Consider the following 14767-nt stretch of genomic DNA (forward strand, 5'->3'; position numbering starts at 1 on the left):
AATATCGTGGTATTGTGTACTATGGTCTACTGCCGCTTTCAAACGTGGTTAGAGATGTTGGGTACAAAATTAGAATCAAGTAAATGTGTCTCAAAACTATAAGATAGATGGGCAAGTCATCTTTTAGGTGGAGAAAAAGGTATGTGCTATTAGTGGAGAACAATGCATGTGTTATCAATTGAAACTAGTGTTAAAACTAATGCCATGTTTTATTGAATATTTATGTCCTACTAATTAATGTTAGTGTGTCCTTTATAAGTGTGTTCTTTGATAATATTAAGAACATGAATGAACCTATTTTCTAGAGAAAGAGTTCTCCAACTTTTTCAACTTATTCTCTATTTTCAAACTACTTTAATTTGAATCTACAACTAACATAAGTGGTATCGAGCATAGAATTTGATCAATGAGAAGCGAAATTAATAATTTGATACGGGAAAACAAACCTCGATCAAAGATTTAGCGATGGTTGATAAGTGCTCAAAAAGTGTATTTTGTTTGTCCCACTTAGTGGACTAATTATGTTTATATGTTATGTTTTGTGTTTTTACAGGTAAAAAAGAGAGATTTGTATAATATTGGAGAAAAAGGGGAAAAAAACAATTTAGAGCATTAAGGATCATGTGAAACTCATGGAATATTATGGAGAAGGCCCAATATTTATAAACTTATGAAACAAATGCACTTGAACCTATTTTAAAGCTTATTTGGTAGCCCAAGACATTGGACTCATTGATTGGATCAAAACCCGCACAGATGGACCTATTTGGAAGCCATGTTGGATGCCTAGACATTGTTTAGAAATTCAGCAAGAATTTCTCTGTCAAACATTGAAATGCCATATATTGTAGCTTAGATCTCTTCGCAATGGTCATTTTGATAGGTCACACGACTCAAACGGACTTACGATTCAAAAGATACTAAGTTTACAAGATTTGTGTCCTGCGATAAAGTAGTCAATATGTCCTAGACGCACGAAAAACAACAAAACCCTAATTTTAGGAAAAAGAAAAGTCAATATCGGTTGGGACTTGGTCAAAGTCCATGGAATAGGAAATTGGACCCAAAAGCCCATATTTTATATGTTTCGAGAACTCATTGTAACCCCTATATAAATAGCACCTTAGTGTGAGTTGTAAACATCTCATTCACCTCATTCATTCTTCTTGGTTTCCAAAACTTGAGGTAGATGGAGATTAATAATAAAATATTAGGTTTTTACTAGCATAATCTTAATAAATTAATCTCGTTAGTCTTATGTTCTTCTTGTTCTTCGACTTCTATGGAAAACAAATTTTTGATCTCCTTCAAGGGAAAATATGAAGCTAGACTTGGGGTTTGGTGATTCTTTTGGTTCATGATGTTTTTCAATCATGTTAGTTCTTATGTTTTGCTTAGTATTAGTTCCATTGCCCAGACCAGGGGATGGAAGTAATATATTAGGGTTTTTATTTATTGCGTTAGTTTATGGTTTTATTTATTGCAATTGAATATAATGCTAGAATATGGTTTATTTATTGTAATTGAATGTCATTCTACCATTCTTTAATTTTCTTCTAGTTGTGTAGTATTTGATAAGAGCCCAAAACTATAGTTTTAACCCCTTAACAATAATACTTTTAGACCAATTATGCGAGTAATAAATAAGAGTTAATACTAATTACGTGCTTTTATATATTTTAGGCATTGAAGTCAATTATGTGCAGAAATGTGCCACTTTGGCGATATAAAGGAGCAAAGGGTTGGTTGCGAAGAAGTTATGGGATTAAAGGCCAAGACGGGCAGAAACAACACACAAAAGTCAGTAGAACTTCCGAAGATTGTATCTTTGGACTCAAGCCTCAGAATTGGGCGTACCTTATGTCAAAATGACCGACTCAGAAAGAGCTTTCTAATGGTCCAAACTTTGACCCAATCAGAGGAGCAAAAGTGGACGAAAAGCTTGTTGAAGTCAAAGCTAGCTGAAAAGGGCCTATAGACTGAAGAAATTGGGCTTTGGGCTCGATTTTCCGGCCCAAAACATGGACCCTCAGCCCATGCATGAAAATATGGATCTGGTCTCCTCCATTTCCACACACAAGACTTAGCTCAAAAGAATCAATTAGCTTAGGTTAGAAAGTAGCCATTAAAAAGCTTAGTTATAGATCTAGTTTTTGGATTTAATTAATTAGTTTCCATTCCATTAATTAGTTTCATTCCTTGTTTTAGATTAGTTATTTGAATCATTGAATATCATTCATTAGATAAATAAAATAGTTAGTTCTTGTTAAATTCGATCTTGTTACTTAATGATTGTTTAGATTAATTTCGATTCTTGTTATTTACTGATTTCTTAGTTGTTAATTTAGATTTCAATTATTGTTTAGTTAAATTTAATAAAGTTAGAATCTTTATATTATGTCTTATTCAATTTCATTTGGAAATGATAGTTTGATGAATCGAGGCTAAACCTCCATTAGAGGGGTTTGAATGAAACCTTGATGAAAACTTGATTTTGTTAGCGGCGAGTCATTGTAAGAGTCTATTCCACTCTAGAAGGTCGATGATTCACTATGAGAATGGGTGGACGTCCTCACATGCTAGTTATGAATTGGTAGAGATGCCATGTATAATTAGGGATTAGAACGACCAATTCTTACGTTCTTTCTTACTGTAAGAACGTAAGAATTAGATTACAACAATCTATGCTAGTTTCTTAAGTTGGATTCAATTCCCCCCTAATTCTTATTCTAGATTCAAACCTTAGTATTCCGTAGCATTTTGTAGTATAATTCGTAATTCTCTCATTGACTTTGGTAGGATTGATAGTCATAGGAAACTTGAATGCTAACGAACTAGGAGTGGAACGCATCTTCTATTCCAATTCTACTTCAATAGTATCGAGAGTAGAAATCTTTGATAAATCTAGTACAAAGTACAAGTTTAGTTTTTATATTTACTTGCATTTAGAGTTGCATCGCTTTATTCATAAGTAAAACTATCATTTTACGATTATCAAATGGCGCTGCTGCCATCTTAGTTGCCTTTAGCATTGTTTTCTTTAGAATTATTAATTTTCCAAAGTCCCATAACCCACCCACCCTTGTTTGATTCTCATTGTGGTTGTCTATTTCAGCACTGAAAATTTTCCTCGAAAAATTACACGGAGCGCGATCCGCGCCCTGGGTAGGCATAATTGGAGCGCGACCTGCGCCCAAGCGCCTGGAACTCCACTCTTTGGCTGAGTGCGACCCGCGCCTTGCCAAGGCAAACATGAGCGCCCCCCGCGCTGAAGTGCCTGGACCTCGAGGTTTTCCCTGAGTGCTACCTGCACCTTACCAAGGCTAAATTGGAGCGCGACCCGCGCCCAAGAGCCTGGAACTCTAGCTCGAACCGGAGCGCTACATGCTCCCTACTTAGACCTATTATGAGAGCTACCTGCGCCCTCTGCTGAAACTGCCCGATTTCCATAGGTTTGTTTCAAATTTCCATTTCTTCATAGTTTTCAGTGTTTTAACTTGTTATACACACTGAGCACGCGTAAACAAGACGCTATTTATAAGCGAAGCAAGGAGGCATTCAGGTACTCTTTTCTTCCACACCTCGCATCTCCTGTTAGAGGTTAATACTACCATATCAGGATTGTTTGGAGTGTTGTTGTGTTTCATTAAGATTGGCTTAGCCTTGCATGAGATTAAGGTCAGGTCGAAGAAAAACGCCTAACATAATCAACCGGTAACGTCAACAAACACGCCTTTTTAGTATACCACTGACTACACCTCTAACTAATATACAACACACACCACCTGAAGTAATGGTTGAAGAAAGAGAGTCACCTCTCTCTGACTTTTACAAAGCCTTGAACGATAGCCCTAAATCTTGCATTGTTCTATCAGACCCAGTGGGGGATTTCCGAATCCCCCCAAATATATTTAATTTGTTATCCGTTTTTCATGGGTTAGACCATGAAAAGCCTTATCACCACATGCATAGGATTGACCAAGTCCTTACTATATTCCACCATCCTACAGTTGGTACTGAACAAATTAAACTAAGGGTATTTCCCTTCACTTTAACCGATAAGGCGGCATCTTGGTTAACTGCCCAAGCGCTAAATTCTGTGGACTCGTGGGCTAAACTTGTTCAACTGTTTATGGAACATTTTTACCCAGGCCACCACTGAAGACCGATGAAATGCTTTTCAAGATTCATTTCTTTCGACAAAATCCTCATAAATCATTTTTAGAGGCTTGGAATTGTTTCACCGATCTACTTATAGAGTGTCCACACCATAACCTCCACTACACCAAAACAGAAAATCAGTAACGCACACTTTTTTTGTTTACTAACGCTTTTTAGGCATAACTAAGTTCCTAACGTTTATTTAGCGTTAAAATTGCAAATAATGTGTTAGTTAATTTTCCCGGATTTGAGAATTAATTTGTAACGTATTTATAAAGTTTTGTTTTGACAGGAAACCGTAAAGGTTATTAAGATAATAGAAACTAGATTAGCAAAAAAAAAAAAAAAAAAAAAAAAAGATAATAGAAACTAAATAAAATCCAAAATTAGAATTTTGGGCGAGAAAAAAATCGCTCTCTTCTCTCTTATATTTTTCATCCCCTATTATTGTTTTTCCAACGCCTCTCTCTCAACCAAACAAACACTTCTGCCGCCACCGACATCAAGTAGTTTTCTCTTCCTTTTCCTTCTTCTTATACGGGTCTGTTAATTTTCATTAACTAATTTCCACTTTTATGTTTTTTTTTCACACTGCTCTAGGTGTTTAATCCACAACTGCAAGTAATTTCGGTGCTAGTTTGCTTCAAAGGTATGATATTTATTTTGAAATACAACAAAAAATTTTGATTTTTATTTGATATCTTGTGTTCTTCAAATAAGTTTTCTTGGTTATCCATCCATGTACACCTGACACACACTACTGAGAAGTATGTGCTGTTGAAGCATGCCAAACAAGCACCTTAGGCATTAATGAACTTGTTATGCTAAAATATACTGAAGCCTAGTGTACGAGACCTTTAGTTTTCCTTGTAGATACACCATCAAACCAGTTAAGGAGAGCCCAAAAAATAAAAGAAAAGCTGGAGAAAAGCAGGTTCAAAATATTTGAGTTGAGAGATAAAATTCATAGCAGGTTACATAGGAAACCCACGCAAATATTAGAAACTATGAATTTTTGAGTTGAGAGATAAAATTCATATAAAATTCATAGTAGGAAACCCACGCAAGTATTGAATCTCCCTCATTCAGACAAAGATTGGGAATTCTTTCCTATTTACTTGACTGGGAATTGGGAATATGCCGAATCTCATCCTATCAAGGCCACAAGGATATCCTAAATTCTGCTTCGATGGTGAGTATATGTCCTATTCACGCCCCCGTGCTTCCGAAGTCCTTACATGTCGGGCCAGTATACAATAGCCTGTGTTAGTATACTATTTGCTTAATCTACCTATTATATTCTAACCTATACCCACTATCATATGGTTTGTTGTTTTGAGTACAACCATATTATGTATCATATCTTATTTGCTTTATATATGCAAATACATTTTAAGGGGTTAAGTAGTAGAGATACCTTTCAGTGAAGAGAGGGTTTTCTTAACTTTAAGCTCACATCCATCACAGTCCATACTGACCATAAGTTCCCCAGTTTGCAATAGTTTATTTTTCTTGCTCTTTTCATGGTTCTTGCTTAGCTTAACTAGAAAGATATTCCAAAGTCCTTGCAACACCCATATGTACGTTTCCTTTCTTGAAGAAACTTTGATCGAGAGCCTAGGATTTGATGTTTTGTACTTGAAATTCAATGACCTAGTGCAAGACCATATAATAGATTTCTACAAAGTGGGTGTTCTTTAGTGTATTTAGACTTAAGACCATCTTTTCACTTTACTATTTTACTTTGTTTGTCCCTTTTACTTTTTCTTCCCTTACTTGTGATAGATAATTGATCTCTTGCAATGAGGACTTGGATTTAAACTATGAGTACACGGGGACTTGGGCTGCAAGTAGACATTGTTCACACATATGCCCCCATAGTGTAGGAAATTCATAGTTGGGCAATATAAAATTCATAGGAAACCCACGCAAATATTATATAAAATTCATAGCACACGAAATATAAAATTCATAGCAGAAACCCACACAAATATTTATATTTGAGTTCATACAATATAAAATTCAAAGCCCATTAGAAACTCACGCGAAATAATTTTGTAACCAAGAAAAACGCAAATTACATAACAATCAGGCATAAAAAAACAATTGTTTTTGGGAGTTGTTAGTTCTCTGTTTCAGTTTGTTGGTTTAATCAAGCATGTAATGGGTATGCTCTATTAGTACTATTCAATATATGAATACTATGCTGTTTGAACTCTTCTTTTGAGTCTCTGGATTGTTTGTGGAAATGCATATTTGTGGTTATTATCTGTTTACATGTTATTATCGTTGTTTTATCCTATGGTTTTTTTTCAAGTAAAATGATTGTGGTAAGTAAACTAATCGATGGTGTTAAAACTGACTTTGAGAGATCTTTTCTTATATGTCATTATTTGGACAAATATCTTGTCGTCATTGTCATGAGTGAACTCGAGTGTTTGTATTTTTCTTTAGTGTTTCCTTGTCAAATTTGTTATGGTGACTGGATTAAAATATTGAGTATACTTACCTTAGTGGTTTGATACTTTGCCGATATTTCTAAAAAAAAAAAAAAAATGATACTCTGCTATTACCTATACTAGACTTGCATATTAAAGGAACTCCCTGATTTGGTATAATGAAGTTAAGTAAATAGTTGTGTTTGTATATGTCATATTGCAAGCTCAAAGTCACTTTCATCCTTTTGCCTCTAAACTATTTTGGGTAGATTTTATTTTATTCTAAACGGTGTAGTGTAAGGAGTTATTTTGCAGTATGTCTCAACCAATTCCAAAGGATTGGATGAATGAAATTGACAGATTTGGGATTGTATACAAGCAAGGGGTGTCGGATTTTATTCAATTTGCTAGTGACAAGGACCCTACATCGACCACGTGTCCTTGCCCTTGTAATAAGTGCCGAAATAGGAAAAGGTTTCCGTTTGATATAGTGAGAAAACATTTGATTTTGCATGGTATAGAATCAACATACCGTGTATGGGTTTTACATGGTGAGAACCCATATAAGGATCGAATGGTAGACCGAGATGCGTAAGAAAAAACGATGAGGAGGTCAAGGACTCGGAATGGGGAATCTTGTTGACGTTGCTTATGGCATACATGAAGGGCTAGCAGGTGATTTGAATGGAGGCGATGAAAGTGAGGGTGGAGATTTGGAACCACCATATGTTCTTGAACCAGATTTGGGTAAAAGGTATAATGAATATAAACAAAAAGCGGAAGAAAAATTATACCCTTCATGCGAGGCTCCTATAACAACTCTCGGCAAAGTGGTGGACCTACAAAACTTGAAGAAGCAATATAATTGGTCAGGAAACAGTGTGACCGCGCTCTTGTCCATGTTAAGAAAATGGTTGCCGGAAGGAAACACGTTGCCTTTAAAGTATCCTGTAATGAAGGCAATGTTAAAAGATTTGGGAATGAAAGCCAAGTGTATAGATGCATGCGAAAACAACTGTATGTTATATTGGAAGACTGAAGCTGACTTAACGGTATGTCCTCAATGTGAAACACCTAGATACAAAGTGAAGGAGGGGAAAACGGGGAAGAAAGAAACAAAAGAGGCGAGAAAAGTATTGAGACATTTTCCTTTGATTCCAAGACTCAAGAGGTTGTACACAATAGCATGGATAGCGCGTGAAATGACATGGCACGATAGAGCGACACCTTCTTGGAATTATATGCGACACCCAATCGATTCACTTCAGTGGAAGACATGTAAAGATGATTGGCCAGACTTTGCTAAGGAAGGGCGTAATGTTTGGCTTGGGATTGCAACTGATGGATTCAATCCACGTGGAGTTCAATCCACTGGTTACAGTTGTTGGCATGTTTACATAGTTCCTTATAATCTCCCTCCGTCTTTGTGCATGAAATATGAGTTCCATATGATGTCATTATTAATACGGGGCGAAGGCACCGAAGTCAAAACATTGATGTATTTCTTCAACCACTAGTTGATGAGTTACAACAGTTATGGAAAGAAGGGGTGGCAGCTTATGACATGTACAAAAGAGAGCACTTTACTTTGAGGGCTATGTTGATGTGGGGGATTCATGATTTACCTGCGTATGGTAACTTATCAGGCTGTGTAACACATGGTTACAAAGCTTGTCCTATTTGTGGTGATGAAACTCCGTCTATGCATCTTGAGAATGCAAGGAAGATCATTTATACAAATTACCGGATGTTTCTTAAATCTGATCACCCATTTAGGCAGGGCAAGTACTTAGGTATTAAGACAAAAGAGTTAAACCCCCCTCCACCAAGGTTAAAGGGAGAAGTAATTGAGAAAATGCTAAGTCGTGTCCATTATGTACCTGGTAAAGTATTAAAAGGTGCCAAACGGAGTGTAGATGATGTAGATGTGGTTGCTATTGGAGATGATGAAGATTATGAAGTTACTGAAGCATGGTATAAGAGGTATATTCTCTTTGAAATGGAATATTGGCCGAAACATAAGATTCGACATGTTATTGATGTGATGCACGATGAGAAGAATGTGGCAGAACACATAATAAATGAGATTCTTGACAAGAAAGAGAAAACAAAGGATGACAAAGATAAAGCGAGAGGATTTGAAGAAAATGGGGATTCATAGTGGTTAGTGGATGCAAACAGACCCAATCACAGGGAGATCTGTTAAACCAATGGCCCCATTTGTCTTGAATAAAGATGAGAAACTTGAGTTTTGCACAATTTTGAAGAACTTGAAGCTTCCTTAAGTTTTTCGTCGAATTTAAAAAATGTTGTCACTTTGAGTCCTCCGGGTTTGCTTACAATGAAATCCACACGACTATCACGTGATTATGTGTTACTTGCTTCCAGTTTTGCTTCAACACGCTTTTCCAAAAACATTGATTTGGCGTGAGAGCTATTCACCGGATTAGCTTATTCTTTAATCTCCTATGTTCGAAAGTCTTAATCCGAAAGGAAATCCAAGTTGTCAAATACATGGTAGCAGAGGCATTGTGTGTCTTTGGAAAAGTATTTTCCAACCGCTTTTTTGATATCGGATCCACCTTTTGGTGCATTTGGTGATGAAGGGCTGATTTGTGGACCCGTGTATCCTAGGTGGATGTATCCATTTGAACGGTATGTACAATTTTACCTTTATTTCATATTTAATGGCAATTATCATCGAAAACTACTAAGTACAATTTTGGATTTGTTTATTTTAATAGGGCAATGAAGGAGTGTAAAATATTCCGAGCAATAAACGCTATGTTGAAGGCTCTATTAAGGAGTCCTATATTGTTTTGAATCATTAGGTATGCTATGGAGTACATGCCAAATTCACGGGATGGAAATCACAAAGCTACTCGTGAGGTGTTTCTAGATGAAGATGGAGAGTATTGTGATGAGGGGCCTATACTTGAGGGTAAAACCGCGGACCCTAGGCAAGGAACAATGGATACAAATCCGTAGATGGGTTCTTTTTCGACTAGGCGTCGAAAAGCTTGATGAACATTATAGGTTTGATTTCTTTTTTTTTTGACACATTTGACTTGAAATTACTAGTCTAGAAAGTCGTAATAAATAGTCATGTCAAACTGCATAAACAAATTGCAGTGAGTATCGTGCCTTGCAAGCAAGTGCACGTGGCAAAAGAAAAGGGATAGCAAAGACAGAAGTGGAGATACAAACTGAGTTCATTGTGTGGTTATATGACAAGGTATTGTTTTCTTCTATTCATGTATTTAGTTTACTAAGATATTACAATTTGTACTTTTAACTTTCTAATTGTCGTTTTTTTTTTTCACTTCACAGTTGTTGGCTGAAAAAGACACAAATTGTGACTTATGGCGATTTGTCCAAGGACCATTGTTCAAAGCTAAAACGTATAAAAAGTATCGTGTTAATGGTTTTGTGTTCTCTACTAGGTCGCATGATGAAACAGTTGCTACACAAGACAGTGGTGTTTGCATGAATGCAATCACTACATTTACGTCAAGTAGGAAGGACAAAAATCCCATTGATGCATCGACTAAGTGGTATGGGGTTATCGAACAGATAATAGAGCTGGACTATCGACCTTCCAAAGATGTTGTCTTTTACTGCAATTGGGTGAAGGTGGAGGACAAGACCAATGGTTGTAAACTTTGTCCCGATTCTAATTTGGTGATGGTTAATCTCAATAGGCTAAAAGAGTGTTGATCAAGATATTGATGAGCCGACGATTCTTGCTTCGAGGCTAGTCAAGTATTTTACTCAAAGGATTTGAGAAATCCTAATTGGTGGGTAGTGATAAATTCACCTAGGCGATTGACAAGTCGAAGTTGATGAACTAGATGCACCAACCGACTTCCAATCTATTCTTGAGGACCAACCTAATTTGCAGCCTTTGATGCAAAGTCTAACCCCGATTGTAATAGTTGCATTATCACATTTTAAGATTCTTAGATATTTTTAAGATTCTTAGTTGCATGCAAACTTCTCATTTTCTACTTTTTCTATTTTGAAGTTTGTTTGTGCAATTAGGTGAGAGTTATGTTTTTTTATTATCAAGAGTGGTCTTTATAAATGTATACTTTTGAACTTTTTCATTTTTTTTTGTGGTATCCTAGTTTTACCTCTTTGTTCTAATTTTTTTTTTGTCATATTAGGCTATTTAATAATGTCATCGTCAATCAATCACAACATACTGCTTCCCAACCTTCGAGTTCAGTCCCACATCCATCTCATAATTTAACTTCCGACTCACATACATCTCAGCCTTCGGAAGCTTTACCAACGATTACCAAGTTACCTATAGAGTTCAATGAGGATGGCGTCACTGTGGGTCCTAACCATGCCAAATGGAATACCCAGGTTGGAGTTTATGTTCGAGCTCGTATTCCAATTCATTACAAAGATTGGAGAAAAATAGATGGAAGCTTCAAGGATAATGTCTGGAACAAATTAATGGTATGGTTTACATGTACTTTAATTTCAATGATAGCATCCATTATTCTTGATAATTAGTATGTTTTTCCAATCCTATATCTACATGTTGTCCAGCCCTATGTGTGGAAATTTACTTAATATGAAATGAACAAACATCACTTTGTTCATGTAGGAAGAATTTGAGCCTAATGTTCCCCAAGCAACGGCACGCCGAGAAGTTGAAAAGGACTTTTCCCAAAAGTTCAGATCATCAAAGTATGCCTTTTGGAAAGATTTTTGCGTAAGTGCGGGGGCGTGGAAGAAGCTATTGCAGCATGCCCATATGGCAATGATCCAAATCATTGGGCTGCGTTTGTCAGAAATGAGAGTACCGCTGAAGTGAGAGCTAGAAACGCAAAGAATGCTGAGAATGCCAAAAAGAACATATATCGACATACTAATGGGCGGGGCACATATGCCCATAAATTGGATAAAATGGTAGGTGTCTATTCTTGTACTAACGTTTTCTTATCACCTTATGCTAACAACTATTAAGGATTATTTTTGTAGGATAAAGAAGATCCTAGTAGAAAACATGGACGGGTAGATAGTTGGAAAAAAGGACATGAGCGTCGTGATGGAACTATATTAGCGAGCGCTCAAACCCATTATGTAAGTTCTAATAACATTGAAGCTTGAACTTACTTGTGTGTTGGTATTGTATATAGGCTATGTTGCATACTTGCATACCATTCTCATAATTTATGCATGTATTACTCATATAGGAACAAGTGGAGGCTTCTAATAAAAGAAGAAAAGAAGCAAGTGCGGGTGGTGAGGGCAGTGTAATGGAAGTAGACTTCGATAATGATGAGTTGTCTGAAGTCTTTGGGCCTAACAAAGGGAGTAGAACACGTGGAATCAGCTCCAACAAGTCTAAGAAGCAATTGCAACGTACAGGTATTGCCAAGGCATTATTGCAGCAAGCAAGCTCTTCATCCATTCGAGTTGAAGGGGAAATGAATGAGATGAAATCTTCCTTATCTAATGTCATAGGCGTGTTAAAGGTGAGTTTGCAGTTTGCACTTGTGCTTTCTTGCATACAATTTCATTATGTATGACCAATTGTTACTATAAATTGTGTCAGGATGTACTTAAGGTTGTTAAAACAATGGAACATCAACTACTCAACAACCGCGGCCTAACACGAAACTGAAGTCGGTTCAATTCACGTTTCATCTTTCGACTCAACAAAACTTGATGAATATGTTTGCAAATTTGAATCCTCCTTCGGGGACGCTTTGGTTCTTCACCAAATGTATCCTTATTAGATAGGGATGGTGTAGTGGTTGCTAAGGGGGGGTATGTCATGACAGAGACAAATTGGAGATTGCAATGGCAGAAAAAAAGTTCTCGCAGTGAAAAAAAGGTCTACATAGAGGAAGTCTTGGTTGGTGATGCTCTTGTTTACGATGGGCCCCAAGATGGAGTTAGATTTTTGGATGGCTTTAGTCTTTGGAGGTCCTTTAATTTGGCTCGAGTCAAGGATGCATTTTTCTTAATAAGTTGTTTGGGATATGCAAACTTTTCTGAACTTGGGATTTTTTAGTATGGTTTGGCTTCTTTATGTTTTGAATGCTGTTTGTTTTTTGTTTAATATGGATGTCATAGTGACTTGACAAACTTATGGTCTTTTTTTGGTATGGATGAGTATTAACTTTAATATGTTCGTACTATATCTATTTATTAAATTTGATTGCAGTGTATGTATGCTTGTTTGCTTAGTAGGTTGAAGAAAGCCCTAACCCATTTTTAACTCCGCCTGTGCAAATTAATATAATTGGTTTGCATTGCCGGTCCCAAGCCCGGATAAAGGAGGAGGGAGGATGGTGGAGCCTTGGACTGTTTTTCCATTGAACGTTGGGATTCTCGAACTAAAGGTGTATACTAGTCTTTGCTTAACATGTTGTAACTTAGTTTAGTTTCTCTTGTTGGTGTTTCTGTAGCCTGTCGAATAATGTAAAAGCTGCCTGTGCCTAGCTTAGTTAAGACGGTTGTCACTTACACTCTTCTTGTTTCACTGGTATATAGATTGCGTTAGCATTACTTGATTTTGTCGTATCTCTATAGTTGGGTAGTATTATTTCTCGTATCTCTATAGTTTCGCTTATGAATTATTGAGTCATATATTGTCGTTTTCTGAATATCATTTCTTAGATGCATGCGGCTTCAAACTCACTTGGTCATGGATAAATGCTCGGTTTCCAACCATGTAAGTGTAGCACCTTCATCTTTTCTGTATATTATTTTTCTTCTTTTCATTTTCATTTTCACTATTAATTGTTATTATAGAAAAGAATGATATTTGTGTGTGGGAGACTCAATGTTACTTGTGTTTCTATGATGTGCACATAAGCTCTTGTGGAAAAATAATACTTGCAACACCTTTACTTGTATAATGTGTCATAAACGTTACCTCTTTCTTATATGCATTGTTGGTTTTAATTAGCTACTTGAGTATAAGCTTTTTTTTAGTAATCTATTTATTAGCTATCATTGCTTTCTTGGTTTCAAATATATTGTCATTGTTAGTGAAAGAAATCTGCATAAGTTTTGAATCTGCTGGCTAGTTATCTAGTGGTAGCCTGGTTGGTACCAATTTTGAATCCAATCCTTAGTGGTATGGTCTCTGACTGCTTCTAACCTTAAATAAGGTATGTCTTTGTTAGTGTGAGTTGCCCCTAAATATTATGCTAAATGTATGCCCTATGGTGTCAAGGTACTTGGTTTAGAGTGTGGGAAGTAATTACTCATGAGAAATCAAGAATACCCTAGACAGTTTTTCCAGAAATTATTCAAGTGACCCCTTTGTCTCGATTTTCTTCCTTTTATGGGTTTTTATATCAACAAAAAAAAGATAGTTTTATTGATTGTGTTTGTGCGATTGAAGGTCTGATCTATTCTAATCAAATCACAATCTATGGTCAGGTATCAATATATTCCCTTTAGTTTCTTCAAATCTGTCGTTCTCTTTTCGTTTGCTAGAAGTAGTGAGCTTTTTTTTTTTCATCACCTCATTTCAGCGATTAACTCCTCATTTCAGTGATTAACTCCTCATAAACCCTACAATCTCTAAGGTTAGAATCCAAAAGCTTTAATTATGATTTTTTCAGTTTTCTTTGTAGATTATTACTTTTGATTACTCTTCTATCAATTTACTGAGGTTCGATTCATCAGTCAAGCAGGGATACAATTGATTTGACAGGTTCAATTCAATATACATGTTTTCATTTTCATTGAAATTGGCCCATCTATTTTCCAAATGGTTTGTTGTTATTTGAATCAAATATATTGATTTTTCTTTTGAATCACAAATTTACTTGGGATTTTTGAACTTGTATTTGTTGATTGGGTTCTTAGCTTATTTGATATGTTGTTTATTGTATGAATATTGTTCATAATGTATTGTGTCGGTTAAATGAATGAGAGTTTGTTGTTTGAGCGAGATCTTCTAGTAATTTAGACATTGAGTGCTTTATAAGTGTGAACGTAACTCATGTAGTGTGTGCGGTAATGGCTCGGTTTGGATCGCTTTTTCGTTGTACACGGACAACTTATGGGTGACTTGACCATTTTAGTATGTTACTAGTTTGGTATTCGGAATGAATTTAGCAAGCAATGGGATTGTATCATTGTCGTAGGACGTGTAGTGTCGGTTCGGGACTATCACTAGGTTGGCGCTT

General features: G+C 36.2%; 1 protein-coding gene and 1 long non-coding RNA gene across 2 annotated transcripts; both read left to right on the forward strand.

The window, feature by feature from the left end:
• The first annotated feature begins 7225 nt into the window (after window positions 1–7225).
• Window positions 7226–8760, forward strand: LOC147481641 (uncharacterized). Its single transcript, XM_086578991.1, is given in 2 exon segments — window positions 7226–8063; window positions 8066–8760. Coding segments are annotated over 2 exon segments (1533 nt in total).
• Window positions 8761–11386: 2626 nt separating this feature from the next.
• On the forward strand, window positions 11387–12019 carry LOC147481642 (uncharacterized). Its single transcript, XR_015204130.1, has 3 exons — window positions 11387–11522; window positions 11595–11696; window positions 11810–12019. It is a non-coding gene; the product is annotated as an uncharacterized LOC147481642 (long non-coding RNA).
• Window positions 12020–14767: the final 2748 nt, after the last annotated feature.

The sequence above is a fragment of the Coptis chinensis genome, chromosome 8 (assembly GCF_015680905.1).
Source record: "Coptis chinensis isolate HL-2020 chromosome 8, ASM1568090v1, whole genome shotgun sequence".
In the NCBI taxonomy this organism is placed as follows: Eukaryota; Viridiplantae; Streptophyta; class Magnoliopsida; order Ranunculales; family Ranunculaceae; genus Coptis; species Coptis chinensis.